The following is a 16,528-nucleotide window of genomic DNA, read 5'->3' on the forward strand; positions in this document are numbered from 1 at the left end:
CTAGGGCCCTGAGACCAGGCAGAGGCACGCACGACGTCACGTACGACACCACAGAATTCCTCGGCCAGGGCAGGGCCACCTGCAACCTCCCTGTGCGTGTGGCACCACCACGTGGCAGGCACACAGGGCAGAGCACCAAATCTCACAGGTACTGACGGGCCGTCTGAACGGCCAGACCTCAAGGGAAGGGAGTGTAATTTCAACACAAAGGTCTTCACGTGTGAGGGACCCGTGTGGCAGGGGGCTTCTGTTTGGTCTCCACGTAACAGGTCCTGCTGAGCTCGGGCGCCAGGCAGGGCACTGGGTGCGGGTCCCTCACCTGCTCGGCAGCCCCAGGCTCTCGCTTCAGGATGGCCTCGGCCGCCCGGTTGTTCTTGTACGTCATGGCGCAGGCAAAGGGGGTCAGCCCCTGTCTGTCGCGGACACTGAGGCGGACGTCAGGGTGGGAGATCAGCAACTGAATGATGACACTGTGCTGGTTGCTGATGGCCACGTGGACAGGTGCCCTTCCTTCCGCATCCTGTGGGGACAAGACACAAATGAAAGGGGACCTGGGAGAAGCACGAAGGAGAAGAACTTTCGGACGGAACTGGGTTCTGGGATTCAATGCTGCCACCTTGTGTTGGAAATGAACTTTCGAAGAGGCCAGGCCCAGAGAAGACTGCAGGCCGCTGTCACGACCCCATGCTCCAGTGACCCGGGGCACAGACACACTTCGTTTAGAAGACGCGTGGTCAGCCCGCCTCTAAGTTACCCCACTTCCTCTCTGGCTGCAGGGCAGCAAATGTCATCCCCCACAGGCCAGGACACATAACTCACGGGGGCTCAACTGAGCTACTGGAACATTCTCCTAAACACAGTGCTCAGCTGGAGACTAGGACAAACTCAACGGAAACATATGACCGACGGAGATAAAAGGCAAAGAAAAGCTGACTGAAGAAATCCTTCTCGTGCTATAGAAAGAACAAAGACACAAAGTGGGAGTCTTCACCTGAAACCCTTACAATTCCTGGGCAGGCTGCACGACCCAGAGGAAGTCGCCCCCTCCGTGTGTCCCTTAGCCCCACCTGTGGCCAAGCCGAGGCCCAGGACCCAGAGTCTGCGAGGCCCCCGGCCTTCGGAGATTTCCCGAATTCTGGGCTCAGCATCTACCTCCCGAGAAGGAAACTCTCCATACCTGTGTGTTTACACTGGCACCAAATTCCAGAAGACACTGCACCGTCTCTTCCAGCCCCCAGGAAGCTGCCAAATGCAAGGGCGTTTGCCCGTCTCTGGCCTCCTCCTCCCCTTCTCCATCAGCACCGGGCTGTCTGGGACTGTTCACGTCGCAGCCGCTGAAAGCAGGGGGATGAAAGGCAGGCTTCAAGAGCAGGCTCCCGAGGCAGCCGAGGGCAAGCTGATAAATGTCACAGCAGCGGCCTCACACAATCCAACAGACACGCTGCTGCCCCCAGATACGGAACGCTGGGCCCCACCCCCCTGGATTTCCTTTTCGGTCTTGGGGGCAGCCTGGGCAGCAGAACTCCTAAAAGCTCCCCAGGAGATTCGTATGCATTTAAAATTTGAGAAACGGGGTGCCGGGTGGGGGGGGAGGGCTCAGTCAGTTGAGCGTCTGACTCTTGATTTCAGCTCAGGTCGTGATCCCAGGGCTGTGGGATCAAGCCCCGCTTAAGATTTTCTCTCTCTCCCGCTACTTCTCTCCCCCCACTCATGCTTGCTCTCTCTCTCAAAAAAATTAAAGTGAAAAAGTAAAACATCAATAACCTTTGAGAAGCACTGCTCTAAAGGTCCCTTCCACACATGCTTCACTCTGGGTGAGCCATGGGCCTCCCGGGGTTCATGCACTAGGTGGGGTCCTGCAGAGGCCATCTGGCTTCCTCCACCCCGGCCTCCTGGCCGCACTGTGTCAACTGGTCTGACTGGACTACGGGAGCCTCTGTGGCCCCCCCGAGCAGGAAGCCGGCTCAACTTCCTGTCTCTGTTATATGGGCACACAAGCCCCTCTCCTCACAAGGGACTCAAGTTCCCTTAACCGGCTGGCTTGACAGGGCAGTGAGCCCCGACAGCCTTAGCCGGGGAAGTCAGACCGGCCAAGGCCTGCCGGGCCTGCCAGGACTGCAGCCGGATGAAATGAGAGGAGGGCTGGCCGCAGTAAGAAGGCACGAAGGGACGCGTGGGCCTCTCAGACCTGCGAATAAGAAAGCAGGCAGTAGACTCGTTGTTCTCGTCGATGGCCCTGTGCAGGAGTGTCTGAAGGCAGCCGCCCGGCCCTGGGCCCCAGCACGTGGCATCACAACCGTGTCTGACCTGCAGAAAACGCACATTACTCGCAAAGACTGCCAGTAAAGTCAAAGATTTTATTACCATCTCTGAACTCTCTACGTGCCCCATCACATGCATTGCTTCAGGCACGATACAGTGGATAATCGGCTGCCGATGACTTTAGTCTGTATCATTCGCTAGTCCTACAAACACTCATTAAAACGTGCTCTGTGCAAGTTCTTACGGCAGGTCCTGTGAGATGGGTTTGGGAAATACGAGACAGACAGGTTTATCAGTGTCCTCGAGAGCCGTGTCCCAGGAGGGACAGAAGACACCAGCTACCCCGCCCCTGGCAACACACCTGCAATGAAAAGGTCATCCCGTGACAGGTGCACGATCCCTTACCGTCATCTCAGAAAAGCTCAGTGAGGCCTTCCTGGGGCCTGTCCTCCGAGCAAGGGAGGCAAACCAGAGGTCTGGGGACTTATCGCCATGGTGAGAGCAAGGGCAGCCCACACCAGGTACCCTCTCAGGAGAAGACTCCTGGGGAGACGCCTCCGCCCTCTGGCTGCTTGGAGGCAGCTCCCACAAAGACAGCCTAAAAACGAGCGCTGGCCAAGAGGACGCCGAACTCCCCAGTGTCTCACACGGGACTTTCAACCGCTCGCCCCCGACCCAGGTTGCGGCTCCCAGACCTCTCGCTCTGCCACCACCCTGCAGACAGCAAACGAGTCTCTGACACGAAACGTCCCCCCTTGGAAACAGAGGCTAAAGTTGAGCTGGTCTCACCAGGGTGGAGGCGATGTCCTCCAGATGGTTCGCCAGCGCGAGCCACAGCGGGGGGTTTCCCTTCTCATCTGGCACGGACATGTCCGCTCCACGCGTGCATATGGCGTCCACGACGAGCGGGAGCTGGTTCCTGATGGCCAGCTGAAGGGCCGTCTCCCCATCCTGAGTCCTGCGAGGACACGCACACCTAGACGCACGTCTGCAGCTGGACTCGGGTGAGAACCCTGCCCCTGGGGGCGTCCCAGACGCCAGAACCCGCCGGGTCCCTCCAACCCCTTCACTCACGTCCTTCACTCACGTCCACGTGCTTTCACGGCAATCCGGCCTGTTGGCAGCATCTTGCCCCGCCCGCCTCTTAGGAAATAGAGCCACGCCCCTCCTTGCACCAGCGAGACAGCCGACCACCCCCTCCCCAGGGTGCCGAAACCTCTCGAGCACACGGCTGCTCCCAGCAGCATCTCGGTAAAACGCCACCCCAGCTGCCCACGTGACAAAACCCTTCTTTTACCACTCAGTCATTCAGGGTCACCTGACTTTGGAGATAAAGATATGCTCCTTTTGAGAACACAAAACCAACACCAACTTAACTCCGCGTTTTCCCCGCAAGCCTTTTTGACAGCTCATTTGTTGCAATGTTCTCAGTTATATACGAAATCCCCGTCTGAACAACTGCTTCCAGACTGTTCTTTTAATGAGCTTGGTGCAGTATGTGCAGGAGTCGCCACCCCACAGGTCAACGAGATGGCTGGGGTGCTGCGGCAGAGTGGGCGGTCCCGACCCACCTGACGTTTATGTCTGCCTGGTGCTCCAGGAGGAAGAGCGCGCTCCTGCTGTCCTGACGCTGCATGGCCATGTGCAGCAAGGTCTGCCCGTCTGACATGGCGTCGTTGATGCAAGCGCCGGAACCCAGCAGCTGGGCTGCGATCGTGTGCATGCCTGGGAAACAGACAGGCCCCAACGGACCCAGGCTCAGCGCCTCCCACTCCCTCAACGTGTCCCTGCAACGAACACGCCCCCTCGACTTCTCAAGGCCGGTTTTCCACCAGGCGGAACAGGCTCACCCCTCACGCCCCCCGCCCCTCCCCTCTGCCCAGAGTTGGGCAGCTCTGATTCCCCTTACCGGTCCATAATGCCAGGCCCAGCACAGTCTGGTCTCGGGAATCCTTGAGGCTGAAATCCGGAATGATTTGCAAGTTGTTGGTAGCATGAAGCGCATTAGCTAAAATGTTTAAAGGAAAAGAACACTGGATTTCACCATCCCATGGATCACATTTAAAGAACCCAAGACAGTAAGAGTTCACTTTCCAGCTGACTGACTGGCTGTAACACAATCACCTGTCCACAAAGAGAATTCATAAATCTGCTGGGGAGTGGAAGCCAGAAACCTGGTGTTTTCGAGCAAAGCTTACGGGGAAAATAAGGGTTTCAAAGCTTAAGATACTGTACCTTCTCAAAAGGAAAACGCTGCTATGAAAACACACACGTGCTACCTGACTGCTGACAAGAGGCTCAGAACAACACCCAGCAACGTTCTCCTGACGCGTAACTCCTACCACCTTACAACTGCTGGGAGGACTGAGAAAAAAGTACATTCTATCCAGAGTCCCACTTCCGTCCACAAGCACGCGGCTAAAAACTGCTGGCCTTGACAAGGACGCAGGCAAGAGTAAGACAGGTTTCGGGGCAGGAAAGAGGAGAACCTGGGGATGACCTCCTGAGGGAAGCGGGCCTCCCCGTCCAGGGGCTCCCCTGGCCCGCCTGCCAGGGAGACTGAGGCACACGGAGCACCAACCAGCTCGTGCGGGACCTGCGGCCGGGGCGTCCCTGGACACTGCTCACGCCGAGGCAAAGCTTTGGGAAAACACCCAACATAAGAGAGAAAGCAGTCCAAGGCTCTAACACCACAACCTAAGAGCCGGACCGGGCAGGCCCCATCCCAAAAACGCACACGGGGAAACGCAGCCATCAGGAGCCAGACTGCGCGCTTCTCCGGTTTGACCTGAGAGGATCTGCAGTAAGAAAACTCACAGCTGGAAGGAACATCAACTCCGCAACTGACGACTCGACACCTACTGTTCAAGGTCAAGGAGAGAGGCAGTCCCCAGCTGCCTACCTTTCTGCTCCAGGATGACAGACACCACGTCCGGATGGTTGTAGGCAATCGCCATGTGCAATGGGGTCTGCAGGTAGATGCCGTCCCCTGAGCCGGCCGGGGACGCGGCCTCCTCGGTCTGCAGGTTGGGGTTGGCCCCCTGCTGCAGGAGCTCCGCGGTGAGGCTGGCCAGCCCGTGCCGACAGGCCGTGTGCAACGGGGTTTCTCCCTGGACAGAAGCAAACGGCCCGCTCAGGGCACACTCGTGCTGGGGGTTTCCGTCAGAGGGCTGAAGACAGCCTGTGTGCCGAGACCCAGGTGCCCGGGGCAGCCACAGCCCCGGGCCCATCCTGTCACCAGCTGTGACTGGTCACACGCCTGGTCTGTCCCTCCCATCCCTGTCCATCACCCTTTGTTTCTTTAATGTCTTCCCCTGTGCCCTCCAAACAGCCTTGTGCTTCCTGTTGCCCGATGACCTTCTTAATGAGCCACCCTTCACTTTGTGCTTGTAACTATCTTGCTAATTATAGACACAACTAATTAAACGACAGCAACAGACGACCTCCGAGCGCCACTGAAATTAGCCCCACGGAGGCTGGAAGAGCCGGGACCACAGCCCTGCGGTGACAGAGCCACCAGTCTGACCACCACGCCCCGTGGCCCCCTTCCCCACCGGTTTTTCTGACCGGCTCACGTCAGCCCCATCTTGAACTCTCATCAAGACCTCCTTCTCGCACTTCTTAAAATTAAAAACATTTCAGGTTGGCCTTACACATACTTGATTCCATATTCAAAAGGACAGGAACGTATGTGACAAGTTTCCTCTCATGCCCTGCCCCCACTGCCCAACTATCCCCCCCTAAAGAACACCATGGAAATCACTGTCCCCAAGGCAGTCCCTCCTCCTGGCAAAATCCTCTCTCCCTCTGTGGGCCCAAGAGCTTCCCCACCTCTGCGGCCCCTGCTTCTGAAAGCCACAGCCGGTAGGAGTGCAATTCTGCAACTCCTCTGCACGCGGTCTCTGTGCCGCCAGATTCAGCGTCTGAGGTCAGGACAGGTCGTTCCTGCTCCAGATGACTCTCAGGGGCCCCGGCCTCGACTTCAGCGGTGCGCCCGGCCCGCCACCTTCCCAGTAGGCTCTCTCAACTCAAATGACCACACCGCCAGTCTACTCAAAACCCTTCACGTGGGTCTTCTCTTCCCTCAGGATTAAGTCCAAAGAACTCAACCAGCGTTCCAGACCCTTCTCCGATGTCACGCTCACTTGCTTTCAAGGCGGGTCTCTCCTGGCGCATCTTAGGGTTCTCCCAGTTTTGCTACGAAGGGCACCAGACAAGGGACAGCTGGCAGACCATGTGAGCCCCAGAAAGGATTTTGTAAAGCTGGGGCACAGGGCATGACTGTGCGCTATCAGGAGTGGACAGCAGGCACATGACGATGCAGGAAGAGACAGAGACACAGAGACACATGATGGCAGAAGCAAAGTCAAGAAGGCCACCACTGCACTCGGACACGCCATGCGGCTGGAGAGCAGGCTGTGCGCAGATGCAGGGGCACAGAGGTGAGCAGGTTTAATGGTGGGGGGAGCGGGCTGCCATCTCCCTGTGCTTCGAGACACCTCGGTGGGTCTCCCGTTGAGGCCGACTGCCCGTTGCCTTCCGGCGCAGCTAAGACCACATGCACCCTTCCACCCTGGACCCGAGTCTTAATACCGGCTCCGTTGTCGAGAGCCACGGAGCCTCTTGGAACCTCAATGTTTTCTGCCCTGAAATGAGGGATTTGTGGGTGCCAAAAACGTCCAGATCCACTCTCAGGTTAAAAGGGCTGATATCCCCAAAGCTCTTAACACAAAGTAGACACGAAATAAACGTGACCTCACAGACAAGCAGAGCCTCCCTACATGAAAATGGCAAAGTGAAAACAACATCACGTGGTCTCCAGCGTCCCAGAGAGCGTGCTAATCCGCACCCCGTGACATCAGCATGAAGCCCACCTCACAAATGAGGAAACAGAAGCTCACAAAGCCTAAGATCACGCAGGGCAAGATGAGAAGGGGCCTCACCCTGAGGCCCTGTTGCGAGCAGAGCGTGCAGTCCCACCCCGAGACACAGACTAAATCCGCACTCACGGAGCAAACTCCAAACGCAAAGCGCGTAAATTACGGAGATGCATTTGTGGCCAGTTTCTGTGCACGTGTCTGTTACTCTCTACTAGACCACCAGGTCCACAGGATCTACTTTAGGACCCGACGTTCCACAAATGCTTAGCAAACGGCTGCTGAATGAATCAACCAACCAATATTTGGGGATAAAAGACCTGTTTCACCCTGGCTTTTGCACCAAGTGCATGTAACACAAACTAAAAAACAGAAGCTTTTTTTCCCTACACATCCACCACTGCCACTCCCTCCACAGACCACAGGGCTGCGGCGTCACACTTACCCACTTGTTTCTGTGGTTGACGTGGGCTCCACTGGTGGCCAGGAAAAGAGCCGCTGCCTCGTTCCCTGCTTCGGCCGCCCGCTGTAGTAAGCAGTTCCCTGGGAGACAACGGGCAGAGACACAAGCCCTTCCTCGCCACCTTCCACAACTGACGAGCCCACGTGGGAAGTCCACACAGGCCCTCCCTACAGGTGGACGCAGACACTGCATGGGCCTGGGAGGAGCAGAGGCTTGGTCTGGCCATCAGGAGACGTTCATTCTTCCCAGAGCTGTCCTCCAGACGCCACCAGGACCGGAGGGAAGCTACGTCTCCCGCAAAGGTCTCAACAGCAACGCTCCTGACGTTTTGGGCCAGGTACAGCTCTTTGTTGTCAGGGGTCCGTCCGGCACACTGTACGACAACTAGATGCCAACGGCATCCCCGACCTTGCTGTAATAGGCAAACATGTCTACAGATGTCGCCAAATGTCTGGGGGTGGGGGGGCAGCTGTCTGAGAACCTCTGGGCTTAGAATGACCACTCTGAAGACCTTGTGAGCTGATGTTCTACCAGAAAACGTCCTTTCATTCCTAAGGCCTTAAACGTATTTGTTCTTGGCTTAGAAATGTTTTGTTTAGCATTGTCTTATAAACAAGAATCTTAGAAAGAAGCAAAATTCTCTTCTTCTTTCCCTCGTGAAATGGTTTTAGCCCCAAGGCAGTGTCTCTCTATTAAAATCCTCTTCCTTTTTGGATAAATACAAAATACCATGTTCTACAGCTATGCTCTTTGAATTTTTTTTTTTTAATATGTATTTATTTTTGAGAGAGAAAGGGACAGGGAGAGAGCGAGTGGGGGAGGGGCAGAGAGAGAGAGGGAGACAGAGGATCTGAAGCAGGCTCCAGGCTCTGTGCCTACAGCAGTGAGCCCAATGCGGTGCTCAAACACACAGACTGTGAGATCATGACCCGAGCTGAAGTCAGACACTTAACCAACTGAGCCACTCAGGTGTCCCAAGCTATGCTATTTGAAAACTCAAATTAAACTCCAGGACTAAAAATAGGTAAAGAAATGGGACAAACACTGTTTTCATACTGTTTTCCCTTCTCTCTCAGAGAGAGTGTGACTCCACCCCAGGCATGAGCCATCCTAATCCAGAGACCCTAACAAGCGCCCTGTAGTCCTTCTGGCACACACAAGACGTAAACATGGCCTCCCTATCGAACAAAGATGACCTTCGACTGCTGACACATAAGAAATGCTGAGGAACAGTGGACTAAGGCCAGCCATTCTACGCACACTGAAAAATGGAACAAAGGAAAAATAACCCTGAACTTGTACTAAAACTCAAAGAATAAAGTACTGACAGAACTAGCAAGACAACAGATAAACCCATAATCACGATGAAGAGTTTTAATATATTCCCAAGATTGATAGGTCAAGCAGTCCAAAAGTTAGTCAGTTACCGTGTATGATTCACACAGCATGATGAACAAGCCTGATGCACGCACATAAACAGAGCACGGTGCACCCACAATGAAAAGACGCTTCTTACGAAGTACATGTCACGCTTCTGTAAAAACCAGATCTGTAAGAACCTAACGTTCAAGTCCTAAATATCAAAGAACCAATTTCTTATATAATGTGATGCGCCGATTAAATCAGAAATCAGTAGGATGCCTGGGGGGCTCAGTCAGTTAAGCATCCGACTTCGGCTCAAGTCACGATCTCACGGTTTGTGGGGTCGAGCCCTGGGCCGATGGCTTGGAGCCTGGAGCCTGCTTCGGATTCTATGTCTCCCTCTCTTTCTGCCTCTCCCCCTGGTCGTGGATGTGCACGCTTTCTCTCTCCCTCTCTCTCTCAAAAATAAATAAACTTAAAAAAAAAATCTTTAATTTGACCTTTAGTTAAATTATTAACTTCTTTCAGGGAAAGGGCTGTTTAACATCCATCTTTTCTTGGCCAGTTTCCCTCATCAGTGGCACCTACACATGCTTTATACATTGCAATATTGATCACAGTGGGATCCTTCTCCTTAAAAATCCCCATAATTTATTTACTCAAATCAAGAAGTATTGACATTAAAACAGTGGTTCTCAAAGTGTGATCTCAGGGTTCCTAGGGGTTCCTGCGCATCTTCCGGGGGGTCCGTAAGGTCAAAACTATTTCTGTAACAACCACCCCTGACATTTGCTTGTCCCCCTGCACTGACGTCTGCACTGCTGATGGTCAAACTGGACCCGAACACAAATAAAGGAGGGGCCCCAAATGTAGCAGCAGTCCCTGGGTGACTACCACAGACCCCATCAAAACGAGAGCACCTTCACTCAGGGTGGCCCTTGACAGAGCAGTAAAAATTACTAAAGTTCTTCAATTTCAACAACGAGTGCCTGTTCGCAATCCCTGTGACAAAATCATGAGGGTGCAGGGAGTTGCATCCGGCCCCGTGTGATGAAGTACAGGAGCCTTGAGGAAAAGCCCAGAACCACTGCCTGGGCTGCAACACTAAAGTTTTCCTCAGGCTACACCAGCTTTGTGAAAGAATGACTGACTAGCAAACCATGCTTACCCAAACAGGAGTATCGGACATTTTGCTGAAAACGAACGAAGTGTGCTTTTCTCTTTAAGGAAACAATTGGCAGTATTTGTACCAAATGATAAAAGTTGACCTTGCAAGTGAATATTAGAATTTTGGAAACCTTTTATCCAAAACTGCTACTTTGACAGCTTCTCAACACTGGAATACCTTCCTGATGAGATCGATAGTGATATTAGTAAATGTGATTCTAAAATAAAGATTTGGAAGATCTGCTCAAGTCAGCAAACCAGAATTTTTCAAATAATTCAATCATGACGTTTATAAAATCACATATGGAGAAAAGGTCCATCCAAAGCACAAGTGAACCATGGATTTTAACTTAAGAGTCAGAAAAGTTCATTGATCTGGTTTCAGATTCTACACTGCAGTTAACTTCACACTCACTGGGGATCTCTGCTCGCTGTAGAAATAAGAAATCCGTCCACAATGATCTGAGAAGGCTCCAAAATACGCCACCCTTCTCCACCTACGTTAACTGTGGGAGGGTATGTTTTCTTCACATACTTTAACCAAAACAACACACGTCAAAAGGCTGCAACGATGCAGATATAAGAAGCCAGTCACTGTTTTCTTTTGAACGTTATTCTTCATAAAAAATGCTACATGCTAAACATACAATAGTTTATTATTTTCTAACTTAATACACCTTTTAAAAATTTCTCAGTTTTAATTCTAGCATGTTAAATATCAAAGCTACAACCCACTGAAACCAAAGCTCTTTGGGCTCTAATTTCTAAGAGTGCAAAAGGAGCTCTGAGACTCACCGGACCCAACAAATGGAAGTGTTTCTGCTTAACCGACCTGCAGTCTGGCTAAACTTCTTTTATTTTATTATTTTATTTTTTAATGTTTATTTATTTATTTACAGAGAGTGAGAGAGAGAGAGAGAGAGAGAGAGAGAAAGAGAGAGAGAGAGAGAGGGACAGAGCGTAAGCAGAGGAGGGGAAGAGAGAGAGAGAGAGGGAGACCCACAATCCAAAGCAGGCTCCAGGCTCCGAGCTGTCAGCACAGGGATTGATGCGGGGATCGAACCCACGAACCCTGAGATCATGACCTGAGCCGAAGGCGCCCCCTGGCTAAACTTTTTTTTTTTTTTAATTTTTTTTTTATCATTTATTTATTTTTGAGACAGAGAGAGACAAAGCATGAACGGGGGAGGGTCAGAGAGAGGGAGACACAGAATCTGAAACAGGCTCCAGGCTCTGAGCTGTCAGCACAGAGCCCGATGCGGGGCTCGAACTCATGAAACCGTGAGACCATGGCCTGAGCCAGAGTCGGCCGCTTAACCGACTGAGCCACCCAGGCGCCCCCTGGCTAAACTTCTTAAAGCATAAGATGACACGAAAACAACCTGGGCCTTTGCTGGGGTTGCAAGCACAGCCTCGCTCGCACCAGCACGCCATTCGGCTGCTCAGTTTCTGGCGGAAGGGCTGGCGTGACGCCTCGTGGCCCCTCCAGCCCCAAGCCCAGCCCTGGGGCCCACGCTCTACCTGTCGCGGCGTCGGGCGCGTTGGTGTTGCTGCCGCGCTGGATGAGTCTCGCCGCAAAGCTGTTTTCGTCAAACGACGTCCCATTCAGCACCGGGAGGTCCTCGAAGGGGTTCACCGAGTGGTCGGGAGACACCGTGACGTACTGCACCGCGAGCCACAGGGCGGTGCTGCCCTCGTGGTCCTTCAGCTCCAGGTCCAGCCTGGAAGAGGGAAGCGACGTGACGGCAAACGTCGCCTCCGCCCGACACCGCGCTGCCAACAGCCTCGTTCTCTCCTCACGCACATCTCGAATGACAATTTTTTACTCTGCTTCTACTTAACGCACAACGCTATACAGCGAAGACGCTTGAAGGGAATTCCTTCCACTCACGACGCCCCCCCCCCCCCCCCACCGTCTTCTCGATGCCGTTGGTGCATACCGTTTGCACTGCAGCAACTGACTGAATACGAGTTCGTTCCTCGCCATGATGCACAGGTGTAAGGGAGTCCTACGGGGGGAAAGGAGAGGGGTCAACGCAGAAACGGGCTCCGTGCAGGAGAACCCCAGGCCGGACCACCACCAGCAGGAACCCCACATTCCTCCAACAGCGTGCCTTTGCGCCTCGGCAAACGGCCTTCCAAAATCACGACTAAGTGTCAGAGGACGAAAATGGTTCTGTTTCTTTGTCACCATTCAGTCAGCAGCCAGAAGGACAAGAATCGACAGAAGGAAGAGACAGAAAACATTGTCCCGTTAAACGCTGACGCTCACTCACTACCCGTGTTCTCACACCAGCAGTTTCTAGCACACGTACGCGTGTTTTCCCCACCTAGCCTCCACAATTCTGAAAAGAAATGCCTTTCTTCCTGTAACTCTGTTCTCCACAAGCACAGTCAGAGCAGCAACAGGCCGGAATCCCAGGCCAGGACGGATTAAAGCGGCTTCTTTTTAGCCCTCGAGTGCCCTGAAGGGGACCCGCTGCTGGCACCTGTCCCAGAGGCCCGGCCACCAGACTCACCGCGGCTGGGGAAAGTCAACGTAAAGAATCAACACAAGAAAAAAAGGATGCAGTCATCTGGGGAAACAGAGTAGTTATCAAACGATGCTGAGAGTTCACGAGACCCATGTTACTTGAGTGTGAGATCCGTCACACGCGTTTTCCTGTTCTGCTGTGTGCCGTGCTGCATGAGGCAGATACATGCACCAGAGGGGAAAACCCCACAATGTGACCTCCCGGAAACACTGGGGACGGCTGTGAGATGGGGCGTATCCCCCTCCAAGCGCCCCCGCCAGTTCTGACCCAGGTGCCAGCAAAGGGTGCCCACGGAGGAGCTGGACCAGTGACCCCTGCAAATCCATGGACCTCGGCTCCCAGCATGGAAACAATGTCCCCAGATGCCTCTGGGCTTTGTCAAGCCTCTCATCTGCCTAATACACCAACGTCTGGGACTTCCACGAACACCAGATTAAATAGCGAGCCCGTCTGCTCGTCACGTGCCGCCATAACGTACTGTTCTGGAAACAGCGCTAAGAGCAGCCCGATGACCCCACTAACCTGCCCTTGCTGTCTTGCATGTTGGGGTTGGCACCGGCCTGCAGAAGGGCCTCTGCGATCTGGGCCATCTCGGACATCACGTCCGCGGAGTGTTTCTTTGAACTGTACAACGCCACGAGGTGCAACGGTGTCTCCTGGGCACCCAACGTGGCGGCATTGACCAGGGCCCCGTTCTTAATGAGGAAGGTGGCAGCAAAGAGATCTCCTTGAAAAGAAACAACAGAAAAAATGGTTACACACGACAACGCCAGGGCGAGCTACTCTGGCCAACACTCCTCGGAAAGTCAGGAACCGCAGACAAAGAAGAGGGACCACCGGGCATGTCTACGCAGAACCTTCAAGATCACAAAGTCACCTGCTTGAATTCCTGCGGACCCGCTGTCACCTGCAGCCCCCTACCTCACACCACCACCCCAGTACTCCAGGCTTCCAGGCACAGAGGCCACTCCTGATCACCACCTCTCGGACAGGGTTTCTAGATGCCTCAGCACGATCCGTGTCGCTCCCTTATCTCCTGAGCACAGTCTTACCGCCAGGGTGCTGTACTCGCGCACAGGTTCCCGTCCAGAGTCGGACCACACCTCGCTGACTGCTACCACACAAATTTTTAAAATCTTCTCAATTTGTGACATACACACATAACAGTCTCAACAAGAAGTTTTCAACTAAATATCTGGACAAATAATCTGCACAAATTGCTATTTATAAGAACTTCACTTGGTAACCTAAACGGTTGTAAAAACAAAACTTCTTCCTAAGTCCCCTCTGTCACCTTAATTCTTGGAGAATTTATAGGCAGGGAAGTCTGCCTAGAGCAACGTACAAGTCCCAAATGAAGTCTGAATAACTTCTGCAGAATCCAGCAAGTTCAACAGCTCCAACTGCTTACTGTCTCTGACTATGCAGTGCTCGGTGGGAGGAAAAACAGAAACTACTCTGACATCCTGACAAAAGGCCAAGAGTTAAGTTTACGTAAAGATATTAAAGGTATACAATTCTGAAAATACATGGGGACCTTCAGAACCAAGCAATCTGACAAGTGGCAATTTAATGTTAAAAATACTTGTGGAAAACCAGTTAAAGCACACTTGTCTAACTTGGAAGGTGATAGGGATTAATTAAATGTGTCATAGAAGGTTACTTAAAGTTCAATTTACCTTGGATTTAGTTCCACTTACATCTTAAAACGTGCAAAAACAGTCCCGATACATAAAATTAACATTCCTTAAGAAAATAAGGCACGAAGAGCAATGCATCCTAAGGTAATGAACTGTGAACAGAGGAATCACCCAGTTACAAATGCACTGTGCTCGCACTGAGGCTTCTGTCTAGCTGCAGTGGGAGGCGGTGGTTTCTTCTGGGGTCTGCAGGCAGTGCACCCATGAGCCAACCCCTCCCGGGACAGGCCAGACCTAACTTCCGGGTGTGCCGCAGCACTTAGCTAAGTCATGCCAAGGATTCAGAGGTACTTTCTGTAGATTCTGTCTCCACTCAAGGTCTACAGGATGAATTTCGTACAAATCACATCCTTCTTCAGCTGGAAGATCCCCAAAATGCACAACAACCCCCCAGGTTCATCTGGTGCCGTGACGGCCTGCAGTACTGGAGTCTGCTGACAGTCTTGGGTTGGACACCAGGCTGTGGAAGGCATTATGGAACTTCTTCACTATACACATCATTGGCGATGGTGCTCTTTCCACAGCTGACCTGTTTTTGTCTTTGCAGCCAGACATGTGCACCTGTCCCTGAATCTGTTAGTGCTGCAGATGTGGGCTCCTTTGAATCACAACTTCTACGTGACGATTTTCTCTTACAAAGTCACTCACGAGAAGTTTTCTTTGATATCCGGCAACATCATCCATCGACTTCAACTGTACTTCTGCGTCTCAACATCTAGCATGGGGGTTGGCATTTCTGGAGTGGCAAAGCTCTCATGTCTGTTATCTGTGTTCCTAAGCTCTTTTTCATCTGCAGGTAGGGGTTTCCTCTGGTCTTCAGCGGACATGGAATTTCAAAATCAGCTCGTTTTCAGCACCTCTCATCTGTTCTGTACCTTCTTCCGAGGGCCCAATCTGCTGAAGAATGTGAGTGCTGGTGTGGAGGTGGTCAGGCCCCCACAGGCCCCTGATATGCTCACCGGTCCATGTCTGATTTATCCTTGCAATTGCCACTGTCTTATACAAAACAGGCACCAGGGAAATGTTTGGGAAGAAAACCAATCGACTGGCTCTGATTCCCATCAATTATGACTTCAGGTTAACTTAAGATTTCTCTAACCAGCCCCTTCTTTTTTTTTTCCTGGCATCTAGAGGAAAGTGCAATCTTTACCAAAGTCACACACAAAAAGGACCACAAATCAGATTTCTTCACAACAGGATACTGGTAGAGGTGTGAAAGCAACTAATTTGCATATTGGGGGGGAGACTGGGTCGGACTTTGCTGTTTATAGATACATATACACAGTGGGCTTCCGGTAGGCTCTGACAGGGGGAGCAGCCCCCACAGGGATTCAGTCTAAGACAGAATGTATACAAATATTAACAACAGAATACAATATCCTAGAGAAAGCCACCTATATTCTGGAAGTGGAAAGAAAATTCGGGACTGTTGGGACAGAGAGACCTGAAATGAAAAGACCGATGTACACGATGCTGGGGGAGAAGTGTGGCGTTTTCACACCTTTGAGCTCAGCACAGATTCCAAACGAAGAGAGAAGCACAGTAAAGCTAAGACCCCACAGGCTGATACAAAACTTACAATACACGGTGGAATACAAACCGGGCAAGCATGCCCCCTGAAACAAGGGTCCTGGACTGCCGATCAACAGCTGGACAGGGATGGATAAAAAAGACACCAGAACTTTATATCGTTAAGCCCTCTTAAAACAATTATAGCTTTTAAATTAATTTATTAATAAGAGCCAGAGATTTTTTTTTTTACTTAGATAAATATATGCACATAAATACATGCACCCCTGCTCCCCCCCAAAGTTATTTAGGAATTATTGGAAATTGAAAATCGGTGATGTTTTACATGAAAAGAAAGTCAGCCCCTGGGCACACAGCCTAGAGGGAAAAGGACAACGAAGGAGCAGAACAAAGGAGGGGGTAGCAAACACCAACAGCACTATTTACAGTTTCTGTCGGTAAGAAAACATCTAAAACGCTTTAGAAAGATTTCCATCAAAAACATTTTTTTTTTTTTTTAATTTTTTTTTTCAACGTTTATTTATTTTTGGGACAGAGAGAGACAGAGCATGAACGGGGGAGGGGCAGAGAGAGAGGGAGACACAGAATCGGAAACAGGCTCCAGGCTCTGAGCCATCAGCCCAGAGCCCGACG

At 52.1% G+C, this 16,528-nt stretch overlaps 1 protein-coding gene and 1 long non-coding RNA gene across 5 annotated transcripts in view; one reads left to right on the top strand and one right to left on the bottom strand.

The window, feature by feature from the left end:
- The window catches only part of ANKFY1 (ankyrin repeat and FYVE domain containing 1), a 77,262-nt gene that overhangs the window by 14,073 nt on the left and 46,661 nt on the right, over window positions 1-16,528 (bottom strand). For all 4 annotated transcript variants that reach the window (XR_015243760.1, XM_086685621.1, XM_086685622.1 and 1 more), the window contains exons 8-18: window positions 13,188-13,392; window positions 12,072-12,140; window positions 11,653-11,852; window positions 7,585-7,682; window positions 5,165-5,372; window positions 4,172-4,270; window positions 3,834-3,987; window positions 3,052-3,220; window positions 2,189-2,307; window positions 1,178-1,334; window positions 320-520 (exon numbers count right to left, since the gene is read on the bottom strand). Coding sequence is in view for 3 of the 4 variants with exons in the window: in XM_086685621.1 (XP_086541747.1) it covers window positions 320-520; window positions 1,178-1,334; window positions 2,189-2,307; window positions 3,052-3,220; window positions 3,834-3,987; window positions 4,172-4,270; window positions 5,165-5,372; window positions 7,585-7,682; window positions 11,653-11,852; window positions 12,072-12,140; window positions 13,188-13,392 (1,679 nt within the window). In the remaining variant the exon portion in view is untranslated. The remainder of the gene's footprint in view (window positions 1-319; window positions 521-1,177; window positions 1,335-2,188; window positions 2,308-3,051; window positions 3,221-3,833; window positions 3,988-4,171; window positions 4,271-5,164; window positions 5,373-7,584; window positions 7,683-11,652; window positions 11,853-12,071; window positions 12,141-13,187; window positions 13,393-16,528) is intronic.
- On the top strand, window positions 5,367-8,900 carry LOC147573947 (uncharacterized). The gene is made up of 2 exons (XR_015243774.1): window positions 5,367-7,939; window positions 8,679-8,900. It is a non-coding gene; the product is annotated as an uncharacterized LOC147573947 (long non-coding RNA).

This window comes from Puma concolor, chromosome E1 (genome assembly GCF_028749965.1).
Source record: "Puma concolor isolate L17-30 chromosome E1, mPumCon1.1.hap2, whole genome shotgun sequence".
Lineage (NCBI taxonomy): Eukaryota > Metazoa > Chordata > Mammalia > Carnivora > Felidae > Puma > Puma concolor.